The 13,905-nt window shown below is 32.4% G+C and overlaps 1 protein-coding gene across 1 annotated transcript in view; it reads left to right on the top strand.

The window, feature by feature from the left end:
• LOC118204633 (vacuolar protein sorting-associated protein 72 homolog) overlaps positions 1-13,905 on the top strand; it is a 90,015-nt gene that overhangs the window by 34,150 nt on the left and 41,960 nt on the right. The window contains exon 3 of the mRNA XM_085808067.1: positions 6,781-6,942. Coding sequence (XP_085664193.1) covers positions 6,781-6,942 — 162 coding nt within the window. The remainder of the gene's footprint in view (positions 1-6,780; positions 6,943-13,905) is intronic.

The raw sequence follows: 13,905 nt of genomic DNA, 5'->3' as shown, positions 1-13,905 counted from the left end.
TTTATTAACAGGAAATTTACTCAAGTAATTATGTCTCCATGAAGTGAACCTACTTGCCATCTTTCTTCATATATTTTAGGTTCAAATCCCAAAATTTTATGTAAATTACCTTCGGATAAATCAATTTTATAATTTTCAGCTAATTTAATAATACTGAAGATATTTTCTTCTATTTTTCCGATTTGAATAGGAGATATATATTTTTAAAATTCCTTTTCTCTTTCGTTTTCAGGTCCCTTAAATTCCTCGTTAAATAGTAAATACTGAATGCGTAAGTTCAATCTGTCCAATACATAAAATCCACTAGGAATTTTAATTTTAATCCATTCATCTCCATTCCAATGACTAAATATATTATTATTGTAAAAGTTGTTTATATTATCCCATGAAAACTCCATACTAAATTCTTGTAATGCAATTTTTGAAAAGTGAAAAGATTTTGAAAATTCTACAGTAAATTCTTGTGAATTCTCTTTTGCTTTTAAAACAAATGGTTTCATTTATTTAGTATTGAAAAAAATGACTAAATATATTATTGTTGTAAAAGTTGTTTATATTATCCCATGAAAACTCCATACTAAATTCTTGTAATGCAATTTTTGAAAAATGAAGAGATTTTGAAAATTCTACAGTAAATTCTTGTGAATTCTCTTTTGCTTTTAAAACAAATGGTTTCATTTATTTAGTATTGAAAAAATGGTTTAATAATAAATAATGGAGAAGTATTGTTCATACTGTAAAAAAAAGAAACCTACTTACGAAGTTTATCATAAAATTAATAAATTATAAAGTTATTGCAAATCTTGTGATAAAAAATATAAATATCAAAAGTTAATTTGCAAATGTGGAAAATGTTATACAAAAACTCATTTTCAAAGACATTTAAGAAGTCTTTATCATATCAGATGTCCTGAAGTCAAAGTGCTTTAAAAAACTCTCTTATATAAATGGAGCAACTAAGGGATGCAGAGGCCAACAAAATTCGTTCCATTTTGAAAAACTTAATATCAGACAACCTAAAGGAGCTAATAAGGATGAACTAATAAAAATATTGACTAAACATATAAGAAAAACAAGAGATTCTAAGTATGTTTTAGTTGATTAGGAGATTATAAGTATGGTTTAGTTGATTTATTAAATTTTGATGTAACAAATTATTTAAATAAAAAAAAGAAAGAATTTATTGAGAAACCTAAAAAATGTAATAAAATTAAGAAAATTTTTTACTCTTTTAATTTAAAGTATGATCATAAAATAAAAGATTTTAAACCAAAAACATCACAGTATGAGTCCTGTCCTATTGATTTAAGAGGAATTTTTTATCGAAAGACTACAAAAAGAATTCATCAAACATCATAAAAAAAGTAAAAGATCCATAAAAAAAATTTTAAACCAAAAACATCACAGGATGAGTCCCATCCTATTGATTTAAGAGGAATTTTTTATCCTGATTAATTTTTTATCCAAAGACTACAAAAAGAATTCGTGAAACATCCTAAAAAAAGAAGTACAATTTAAAAATGTATTAGATTCGTACAATTTAAAATTTAATAAAAGTACTAATCAATTCAAGCCTAGAGATAGTAAAAAGAACTTACAAGATTATAATCTAAAAAAACGTTTTTAAACCAGATTATAAAATAAATTATAATCATAAATATATAGAAAAACATGGTGTTTGGAGGAAGTATTATAGTGTCATAGCATTAAATAATTTAATGCATGTATAATATTATGATATTTTAAAAGATTTATTTAGAAGAGCGATCGGAAGAGTAAGAGGTAAAGTTGATGTTATTGTTCAAAGTCCTTTACTCAATGAACCTTTTCATCCTCCTATGATGTCCACTCAGGATGCATTTGAAACATATTTAGATGTTTTGAATCATAGAATCAAATACAAAGAACTGGATATAACAGAATGTTTATTCAAATTTACTGTAGTGGAATTACCAGGAGGTGCTTATTTAAAACTATTGAAAGAAGAGATATCCAACAAAAGCAGTATCTGTCAGATTAAAAATAATGATAATATTTGTTTAGCTAGATCCATAGTAACAGCTTTAAGTATTCAGAATCCTGATCATTTATGTGAAGAATTGAATTATGAAAAATTAACTAAAAATGATATTACATATATTAAAAAAATAATATTATTACAAAAAACATCAGCAGTCAAACTACATGAAATGTATGATATTGCTTTAAATGATGTTAAACAGTTTGAAGATTTTTTTAGATATTCAAATTACTATATTTTGCAGAGAAAATTTTAATCAAATAATATATAGTGGTGAAAATAGACCTGTAGGTGTATATTTATAAAAACAGAAATCACTTTGATGTTATTACTTCTGTTACAGGGTTTTTAGGAAAATATTATTATTGTCATCATTGTAAAGTGAGTTATAATAAAAAAGATATACATAAATGTCCTCTAAAATGCAACAGATGTTTTCTAAAAAATAGTAATTACGAAGGTGAAGAAATATATTGTAATGAATGTTTTAGATATTTTGAAGGTGAAAGATGTTTTAGAAATCATAAAGCTGTGATATGTTATGGAAATGTCCAAAATGCAATAATTTTGTTTCTTAAAAAAAAAAACTGCTTTAGGAGGGTTATGTCAAAATATTTGTATTAAAAAAGGTAAAATATGGTGTGTACCATGTAAGTTAGGTGGTGTAATGCACTGTTTAGATATGTGGGATTTGTTTTAATTAATTATGGGCCAAATTTGGTCAAAAGAAAAATAATGAATCCGTTTAAAAGACAGTAACCGTATTTCACTATGTTCATGAATCACTATGACAATAAATAATCACTGTGTCTTTCATTGCATATTACTGGTAAATTGCTAAATGATTAAAATTTTGAACAGTGAGATAGGTGCGAGTTTTAAAAATCGATTGTGTAAAAAAAAACCTGTTTTTACCCTTCAGAATTTAGTGTCATAATATTACAGAGGTTATTGTTTGGCAATTTTATATTATTTAAAATGATAGATGTAACTGCTTCCCCGTTACCATTTTGTAAACAAACTTCCATTCCAGAATTTATTTGTAATTCTTTTTTAAAAATACAGCTGTCATTCATGACATACAATGGCGAAAAAAATCCGATATTTAAAAGTTTATGCATAGCATTGAAAATCAATGAATTTGTTTTCTGATGTTGTTTATTACTTAGTGGTTTTTTTTTTTTTTTTTTTTTTTTTTGTGTGTGTGTGTGTGTGTAAATGTATGTTTTTATAAGCATGTAAAATTTTAACTTTTTAAGTTATACTTTTAACTAATTATCTTTGTGCTGACGTTTTATTACAAATGTATTTCAGTGTCTGTTACTGGAAATACTTCAAATGCACTAATAATCAATTCTGGCATTATGTATTTTTTTCATGTAATGAAAAAGGGAATTTATTTGGACTAACTTTGTGATACAACTAATTGCTAAAGGAATGTTGTTTTAGTATGTTAAATATTGTTAGCAAGTTTACTTAGTTTGGCAAAAACTTAATTTGAAAGTTACTGAGGACAACAGTTCCTATTATATACAAGGTTTCCCATAAATCTTGCGACAAACTTCTGGGAAAGGGCACATCATAAGAATTAAGAATTGCACAGAAACCCATGCCCAGAAATGTCATTGTATGCCACCAGGTGGTGCTGTACAGGAGAGTGCTAGTGGAAAGTGAGGATTGCCTTATTTGACCGGTAGGTACCATACGAAGAGAATGGATAGTTGTACAAACCTACTCCATCAAATGTGTGGCGCAACATGCGATTCTAACATGATGGAGTACCTACTTATTTTGGACTGGATGTTCGAAGCCTTGAACAGATCATTACTGCATCGATGGATTGGCCATGGTAGACCAGTTATCTGGCCCTTAAGCTTGCCCGATTTATCGAGCCTTCATTTCTTTTTGTGGGAAGCCATCAAAAGTGTTGTCTATCACGATCCTATTGTATCTGAAATGGATCTCGTGGTAAGACTCGTCTGTGCAGCTGTTACAAAGAAACTCCTGTTGTGTCAGGCATGTTTGGCAACTGATTGTGCAGTCTTCGAGCATCTGTTGTAACATTCAAGCTGCCGTACACCATTTGTATTCATGTCCAATTAAATGTTTCAAACTCTTTTTTTCTTTTCCCAAGTTCTACCTCTGCTACCACTTACCCCTGACATTTCTGGGCATGGGTTCCTATGCAATTCTTAATCCTAATGATCTGCCCCACCTTCCCCAGAAGTTTGTCGCAACATTTACAGGACACCCTGTATATAATACTTGTAATATTTTGGGAGATTCAAAAGTAAATATTTCCCCTTTGTTATCAAAGTCATATGTAATCAGCAAATTTTTGTGATTTCAAGTGATGCCATAATTAATTTACCCTCAGCGCAGTCAATGCGCATTACACGGCTAAACTGGAATTTTCTTAAAACACATCTGGAAAAATCAGAAAATTTCATTCTGTTTGAGTGGCAACCCTGCTTATGCAGTCAGACGTTGCTAAGCACTGGGCTCAAGGTGAACTGCCAATGGTCACTGATCTTTTTAATTTGTTGGCCTTCATTTTGAGATTTGTTTATATGAATTGTGCTTAGGAAAAACTTTCTATGGTCAGTTTGTTTCACTTAGTGTAAAACAATGCTTTCAGTAAGTTTAGCCATTTGACTGCTAAGGTTGTAGGTAATTAGTGAAAAGGTTTGCAATGACAATTCATCAGAAAAGAAAATTTTTCTCCTTTATTTACATTTGCATTTCTTTGAATATTTTTTGTTACTTGTTAAAAACCGAGAATAAGCTGTCCAACAGGTATAGGGTTGAGCGTCGCTGACAAGTAGTGTCTGTGCAGCATAGGGGCACTCTAAATGTACGGTGAGCCGAAAGTGCAAATAAATTTCATGATATGAGTTGCAGAGTTGCCAACTCTCCCGACTTAGGCGGGCTCTCCCGCCAACCCGATTTACAATATATTTCTCTCGATTCTTTCTTATTAATATTTCTCACGATTTTTATAGAACTTGGCTTAATACTTTGTTATATGAACCAAAAAAAAAAAGTGATTTTGGACATCTGAAAGCAACTGAATTTTCTCTAGATTGTATCTAAAACAAAACCTTGTTAATCAGATGAGAATTTCTGCTTTGTGAGTGACAGCATACGTATTCAGAAACATCGTTCCTCAGTTCTCCAATGGGCATCGAGCTCCACTGCGTGTCATCTGGCATATATTAGCCAATGAGCACAAAGCAAGCTCAAGGCCGTTATTTGATGTTCTTTCGTTATTTCGTTCATCTTGTCCTGAGTTGTGTGAGTATACGTGCCTTCGGGAAATAGTTTTAGAAATTATCATCGTTTGTTATGTCTGCGAGAAAGGTGAAATACTCGTGCACATTTCAAAAATCGTACACAATTGACTTTCCTTCCATTATTTCCTCAAGGAAATGTAATAAATTTGCGATGTGTACCGTGTGTCGTGATTTTTCGATTTCGCATGGTGGAAGGGCAAATGTTCTCAAACATGTGCGTACACAAAAACACAAGGACAACATGAGTTGTTTTGAAAAAAACGAAAAATTATATTTTTCTTCAGAAACAAAAGACCAAAATGTGATTAATGCAGAATTCTGTTCTCTGCCTTTTTACTGGAGCACAACCTGCCACTAAATGCATCGGATCACGCTGCAGTTTTATGTAGAAAAATATTTCCCGATAGTGAAATCGCTAAGAAATACTCAAGTGCAAGGACCAAAACAGGTGCAATTGTTAAAGAAATGGGTTTGAAAAATAAATCTTCAGTTATTGATTGCATTAAAACAGCTCCATTCTGCCTCTCTACGGATGGAAGCAATAATACCGATTCAAAACTGTATCCAATTGTTGTTTCTTTTTTAATCCAGAGTCTTCAGAAATTGAGTGCAGTTTACTTTCTGTCCCCACTTTAGGACATTCGACAGGCTTTAATATAGCACAGCTAATTATTGAAACTTTAAAAGAAAATGCAGTCCCTCTGGATAATTGCTTAGCACTTGGTGCCGATAATGCACCAGTAATGGTAGGCTTGAAGACTGGTGTTGCAGCCATCTTAAGAAAGGAAAATTCAGATTTGCAGATTATGAGGTGCACCTGTCACCTCTTAAATTTAGCAGCTGAAAAAGGGGCAGCTTCTTTACCAATAAATGTGGATGAACACATTGTTGATATTATTATCTTGAAAGGAGTTCTAAAAGAAAGGGAAAACTGAAACAGTTCCAACAGCTGCATAATACTGAAATGAGAAAATTTTGAAACGTGTGTACACGCTGGCTGTCTTTAAAGAAATGCTTATCTAGAATCCTCGATCAATGGAACCCACTTCTTGCATTTTTTAAAGTCCTCACCATGAAATAATGATAGCTGGCCATAAGTTATGCCAAGCATTTTTTAACACACTGTGCTTTATGGCAGAGTGTGTGAACACAGTATCAACAAACAAATTATCAGAAACTAAGCTTTCAAAGCAAGAAATATTTTTTTCGGGGGGGGGGGGGTAAATAATACTCTTCCTCTCTTTATCAGAAAAGTTAAGTAGTAGCTTAATATATGAAATATTAGACCCAATGAAATTGCAAACATGTTCTTTTATTCATTTTTCCTTGTCGATAATATTCACTGATAATATAAACAGATTGATGTTTATTTTGGAAAAACACTTATTATTTTATATGTTAGTATTATGCACTGGCTTTTATGAATTACTTTTTGAAAAATTTTTAATTAGTGTTTTTGAATTTTAGGAGGAAGATGATAAAGATTATTCATCTGAAGAGGAAGATAGTGAAGGCACAGATTCTGACATTTCAGTGGATGAAAAAGATGGACAGGATGAACCAGAATCTGATCATGAAGAAGAGGAAAAAACAAAACGGCAACGACGGGTTGTTACTAAAGCTTATAAAGTAACGTTCATTGTAACAAAATTTGTTTTTTAAACATTTTAAGAACTTGGCTGTTATCTTTTTTTTATCCCAGGTTTTGCTCACTAAAAATGTATGAAATATATATTATCAAGTTAATTACCTTTATTAATAACCATTGGCTACAGAGATATCCTATAAAAAAATTGTCTGAATTTGTTAAATATTATCTTTAAAATGTAAATTACAGTACAAAGTCCGTAATCCGGACTCGTCGTGACTTCTGCGATTCCGCATTAGGGGTTTTTCCGGATTATAGATCATCAATTTAAATCTGGTAAGATGGCATGCAAAAATTATACAATTAAAAATATGAAACCGTAATTTATGAAATAAAGAGCAATTATGATCTAAAGAGTATCAAAATGTACAAAAAAAAAAAGAAGAAGAAGCTTAGTATTTATTTGTTTACTTTGGTAAACATTTCTTTCAATGTAAGTTGTTAAAGTTGCTTCGTTTTTGTGCTAATACTATAAACATTTAATTCTATAAACAGACATAATTTCTAGTTCAATTACTAAGTTCCACTTGTCAAGTCCTGCAATTGCTGTGTCAAGAATACCGACTAACTTGTCAATCGAAATTTTTTCGTTTTCAATAACATTCTCTGTTACTTTCTTCATCGGAAGCGCGTATGGGTAAACGCTTTACTGGTTTTACGCGCATGCATAAGTTTGTGGCTTTGAGGTCCGGATTATAGATCATTCCGGATTGCGGTTTTTGTACTGTATTACTATGCATTTATTTTAAATATTAAAGAAAGCTGCAACTTAAATCATAGTAAAAATAACTGTGAATTTGAACTTTGGTTAAATTGCTGTCAAACAGAGGTTAGAACAGCATGCATGTTATAAAAATTTGGAAAAGATCTGTGCTGAAAAGTAAGCTGAAATTAAATGTGTAACTTTTTTATAAGTAAAAAAAAAATGACTGTGAACATTACAAAAATGATTTTTGTAATAAATCGCACCTGCTTTTTCTCGTGTGGCTCTAAAAACTGAAAATTTAAAAACAAGTAATTGTCATATTAAGGAATCCTGCATAAGGTATTAAATAAATGCTGAGCCTTCATATAATAGAATTTATTCATTGTAGCATATCAAGGTAACCCATCCACTGCATTTGTGATAACATTGTATTGGTTTGAAAACATTCCATTCCCAAGACATGCACACTGTTATCCTGTAACAGGATTTTAATGGGTCAAGGTAATTCATCCATTGTAGCTCTTGTTATACTCTGTTTGATAGGAAAATATCCGACTAGATTTTCGCATTTTGTTACTTCATTCTTCCAAAAAGCATTCCCTTCACAGTGGAAGTAAATAGTCATAGCATAGGCAAGTTTTTCTTGAAAATAGATAGTTGCTATAAATCACAAATGGCAGCCTCCAAGAAATAGCTGTTCTTCAATGTTGATGCAGTACATTAAGATGGCTAATATTTTGCATGCAGTCTCTAAATTGGAATTTTTCTGCTGATTTTCTGTGTGTTGATAGTGTTCTGTAGTTCCTTCATGCGTGGCCTTCACCATTGCCATTCCAGCACTTTAGGGTCAGTTTCTAGTCATTCTTTTTTTTCCATCTCAATGTGTTGACCTGCCCAGTTAATTGGTTAATTCATCTAGATGAGCATTCACTTAATCCACTGGCCCCTCTGAACTTTGGCAGCTCTGATTAGATGGCAGTCTATATGAGTTGCTTGCTGGGCTACCTTAAACTTTATGGTGGACACTAAAGCTCTATTAAATCCTTGACATGTGACATTCGCAGTGCTTTCTATATCTCAGGATCCCGTATGCCATCGTCCATGGTGAGCTCCTACATGTTTCAATAGGCTTTTGTAGGCAAGATTGTAACTGAAGTCTGCTATAGTCTTTTTAACACTTCTTATCAAAGCACAGCTCCAACGTGCTGTAATTCGAAATTTAGCCTCTGGTTTTCGTGAAGAGGTTGAAGAATATCCACTGCGTCTGCTCTCAAAGAAGCAGCGACATGGCAGGTATTAGTCTGGAAATCCCATCCATTTGCATCTGCCACTATAGAGAACTGAGCCTTATAACCTTGCTAGGAGGGCCCATCTTGTAAGTGGGCAGCGTGCGAGGATCCGAGAAGCCATGGGTAGAAATTTAAAACCTTCGGATTGCTTCCTGCTGTCGCTATGAATTTCTTTAAGCTGTCAACTTCTTTGGTGATAACAGAAATTGTAATCGAATTTTCTCTACAATCTGTTAGAAGAGACTCTCTGATTGGTTTTTCAGCAGCAGACTGCCTTCCATAGTTTCAAACTTGTTTTCTGTTATGGAAGTAATTTCTTTTTTCATTTATTTCCTCTTCATTTGTTTCAATCTTTTCTTGAACTAATTTGACTGCCTCTTCATCTTTTTCTTGACCTGCTTTCATCTCCTCATTGAAGGCAGCAAATGCTGCCATCAGCTGTCTTTATTGCTTCTCCATTGCTTAAAAATTTATTTTACCCAAAGGGACATTTTACAGTTTTGGAAATTAACACAAAAATACTCATGCAGCTCTTCATGATATCAGAGTCCAATCAGTTGCATTGCCTAACGCATCTAAAACGACAAAGCTTCTACAGAGATATCTCGATATTCCAAACGCTCGCTAAGCTAAACTACTACTCGGAAACTAGTGCTGTCCCAGGTCTTATGTAGTCTTTAGCCAGCCACTGAGAAATCTGTAGTACCTTCCATTTTTCAAATTTACTGGAAGGCATTTACAGTTAAAATTGCAAATATTGACCCATTCACAATATCAATTACACTTATAGAAGGGCCAGACAAAAATGCTGACCAGGTTTGGCGATTTTGTGCCAGTTTAACGAGTGGATTTTGAAGGTAAATAAATTAAACCTTTAAACATGGAATTGTTAGTAAAGAAACTCATCTGTTAGAGCCAATTTTACTAAAACTTTTAAATACTTTGAGTAATTTATTAAATCAGGAAAATTCTAATGAGGTAGAAATTACTAGTTTAAAAAGGATATATGCAGGGCTTTCTAGTTTTGATTCTGAAATAAATGATTTATTAGTCGCAGATTTTGATTTGGAAAAATATGCACATGAGTATTTAATTATTGAAAAATACAATGAGAAGATAGATGGAATTACAGTAAAAAGAGACATTTGTATAAATAGAATTTTAAAACATCAGTGTAACCAGTCAGTTTGTTCCTTTCCTATTCAAGTTAAAAGGAACTGAAATTACCAGAGATCAAATTCGTTAAAATTTATTGGTGAAATTAAAGTGAAGCACTTCGAATCTGCACTGGTGCCTAGAGATGACTCTGTGCTTAAGACATGAGCATCTTTTGCCGTAAACACTATCTTAAAATCATGTCGCAGATCCAGAATCCAATCCTCTTTTTATCCTATAAGCCTGTTTTTCTATTAAACTTGTAATTGCCTTGAATTTATTTGTGGATGTGACTGCAACTTGTTTTTCTTTAAATATCATGTGTCTGGTGCTAATAACCTGTCCAGGTTGTGCACCATAATCATTACCATTACCAGAATCCAATCCGTTTCCATTTACTCAATGATTAGTGCTCCTGTTTATGTCAGATGCACCCATCTTGTATCCTGTCATTTGGTTTAAGAGTTGGCAGCTTGCTAGAACAGTGTAGTATATCTTGTATAAATACACAGCTGCAGAATCCTTTTGAGATTCCACCATGGGAGAACTGTAAAATTCAATTTCTTGATACCTTTCAATACTAGGATAAATCTAGCACAAGTGATGTCATTTGCTGGCAGGTCTTTGCGAAACATAGACATAAATATAGGAATTATATCCCTTTTTGTACAGATGGATTAAAATCTCAATATCACATTGGTGCAGCCTTTGTGGTAGAAAAAACAATTGTGAGGCTTCGATTACATCCAACTTGCTGTGAACTTACTGCAGTTGATCAGGCTTTAACATTTCTCTCAAAACAACATTACAGGAATTTCATTATGTATAGAAATTTCTTGAGTACCCTAACATCATTCAAAGAGCCTACATATCATTCACATCCCATTATTACTAGACATCTGAAGCTTAATCAGACTCTACAATGTTGGGGATATCAGATTCTCTGTTCCTGCATCCCTGGCCAAGCTGGCATAAAAGGGAATGAACTAGTGGACATTACAGCTAAAACTGCTACTACAATGTTTTAATTCCCCGATCCCACTCACAAATATTAGAGTGATGATCAGCTGCAAAATTTTTAATAAATGGCAGAGGCACTGGGATGGTCAACAAACTGAGAAATGTTAAACCCACAACTGAATGCTGGCTGTCTACCATAAATAGAAGGGAGCAAGTTATTTTAACTCAGTTGAGAATAGGTCATTGTCGACTGACTGACAAATATCTGCTAAAAAGTGAAAAAAATTCCTCATTGTGCAAACTGTAATGCAGATCTGGCAGTCCACCACATTTTATTTGAATGTCATAGTTTTAAGTTTTTTTTTTTTTTTTTCCCCAATAGCATTTTAATTGTTTAAAATTAGATTTTAGAAACTTAATCCAGTTTTTAACTCTTTGAGGGTCGGTATATAAAATAATTAAAATTGTGGTAACATTTTGCGCGAATTGTAATTTATGAGTTCTAAGAACACAAAATTAGGATTTTAAAAAAATGTAGAGCGAAATTCTGAATTTTGAGAGTTTGTATATATTTTATACCAGGAGCCCTCGTAAGACTTTTCTTTTTCTCCCAGATAGTTCATTTTTGTTTTTTTAATCTATTTTTGTGTGCTTTTGATGTGCATCTATAGAGATGGGTGCTTCAATATATTTATGCAAGTGTAAAGTTAAAAACTTAAAATTTTGCTAGAAATTTAAAATTTTGGAAATAAAATTTATGTTTACGTAAACATTGATGATGCCACCCAGGTGAACATACTGATGTAAAAAACGGGTAAAAAGCTTTTGAAAGTGATTTAAATTCAATATTATTAGTTTATGAAAAAATTAGCAAATATGACACTGCATGCATAAAGCGTATCATGCTGTAATTGAACTATTACATTGTTACAAGGAGATGTAACTCGGGCAAAAAATTAAAAAATGAAGCACTGTGACTCAGCTGAAAAATAGTGTTCATTTTTGAAGTTATTGTGTTTAATGCTTCAGGTAATGTATAAAAAGGTCATGCTTCATCAAAACTGAAAAAAATAAACAGTTGGCCCCTTTTTTTTCTTCCAAAGATTAATGCTTTGCATCTAAAACTGACCTTAGATATTTTCCCTCTTTTCACCAACTGTGAACACTTATTTCGAAAGCCATGTACTTGCATCCTAACCTGGGGTGAGGAATTTCTCTTGTGTTCCTTAGTTTCTTGTCTGAAATTAACTAAGGTGATACCCTTAAGTATAAAAGCATGCTTTCAAATCATCAGGTTTTCTAATCCACTAAGATACGGACCTAAAGTGCATTTCTATTTCTCATGTTTATGAGCTTTCCTTTTGTGTGATCTTATCACAGCCTCTTCGTGAAGATTGCATGAACCCTGCATGATAAATTAGCTGTCGATCACTTCTTATCATTTTCGCTGCATTCTAGGATTTTGGAAAACTTAAAGTGATAGGTGTCGTTAGGGGCTAACATGTCACATTTAGCCCCTACATTTGTGTAACGGTTAAACGGTAGATGTCAATTTTGAAATTGATCAGTCTTTACCCGGGGAAAGAGTGAAGTGGTGAAATTAAAATTTTAGCTAAACAGAGACGAATGAGAAACTCAACAGGAGTAAGCAAAGAATAAAAAGAAACTAAAATACTTATATTCACTCTTAGCACAGGGGTCAGTGAACTCCCAATCCCCCACGAACACACTATTGAATCCTAAACAACTTGTAAATTAATCATAGACAAATTATTACATCACAAACAATTATAGTATAAAGAAATTCTGTCATCTCTCAGAGTAGAGAAGAAGCCTTGTCCTGCCATCTATTGGCATGGTACCCTCAGTGTAGACGCCGGTATATATTATATACTAGTTTTAAAGTCGTATATATAATCTTTTGTTAATTATCACTTCTGACTGAAATGAAGTAAATGTATAAGATTCAGCATGTGTATGTTATATATTTGCTGATTTTGAATGTTTTCTGCCCCTACAATAGAATTTATGAGTCTTCAAACATGATACCTTGAAACAAGGTGTATTAATTTAATAACAGCAAAATATTGAGCTTTCATTGGGTAGTACTCCCATTTAGAATCGAAAAAACACTAGAAACTTATCACTACAGCTTTTTGTGCAGTAAAAATAGCAATTTTTAGGCGGTTAAAAAATTGATAAACATCCGGTATATAGCCCTTTAAAGGGTTAAAGGATATTGACTTTTATTATAAACTGTAATCTGTTTTTATCTAAACTAAGACATTTGGTAATTGTCCACATGTAACTTCTTAAACATCAAAGAACACTGTTTTTACCCTTTGTTTGGAGAAAAATAACCTCATAAAGTTTTGTGGCAGAAATTACGATAAATCAAATCAAACCATTTCACAGATCTTTTTGTACCTCTGTAGGTGTTAAAATTAAGGCTACAATATTCCTATCGGTTTCTGTGTTGTCTGCCTAGGATACACCATTAAAATTTTGATTGCATATCAGAAAATCCTGATTTCAAATTATTTAATCGCCCAGTGACTATTTTCCCAATTACATCAACTCCAAACAGTATCTTAATATGTAGTTCATCTGATCCAACATCAGATAAAATTATTCCTTCTGTGGCAAGCTGTTCAGTCTGTTGTGAATCGAAACTCGTGATAACCCTGCACCGGCTGATCCAATACTGATAATATGCAACAAAATTTAAAGCTTTCTAATTGTACATCATACATGCTTCTGCAATACTTTCTCAGCCAAAAAGCGCATGCAATAACATTTCTCTCCCAGACAGAGGCAGTTTCAATGTAAGATTG

This window comes from Stegodyphus dumicola, chromosome X1, assembly GCF_044657685.1.
Source record: "Stegodyphus dumicola isolate Sdum_Otavi_A_Nest chromosome X1, ASM4465768v1".
NCBI lineage: Eukaryota > Metazoa > Arthropoda > Arachnida > Araneae > Eresidae > Stegodyphus > Stegodyphus dumicola.
Note: the sequence above shows the minus strand (reverse complement) of the source record. Positions and strands in the feature narration are given on the sequence as shown.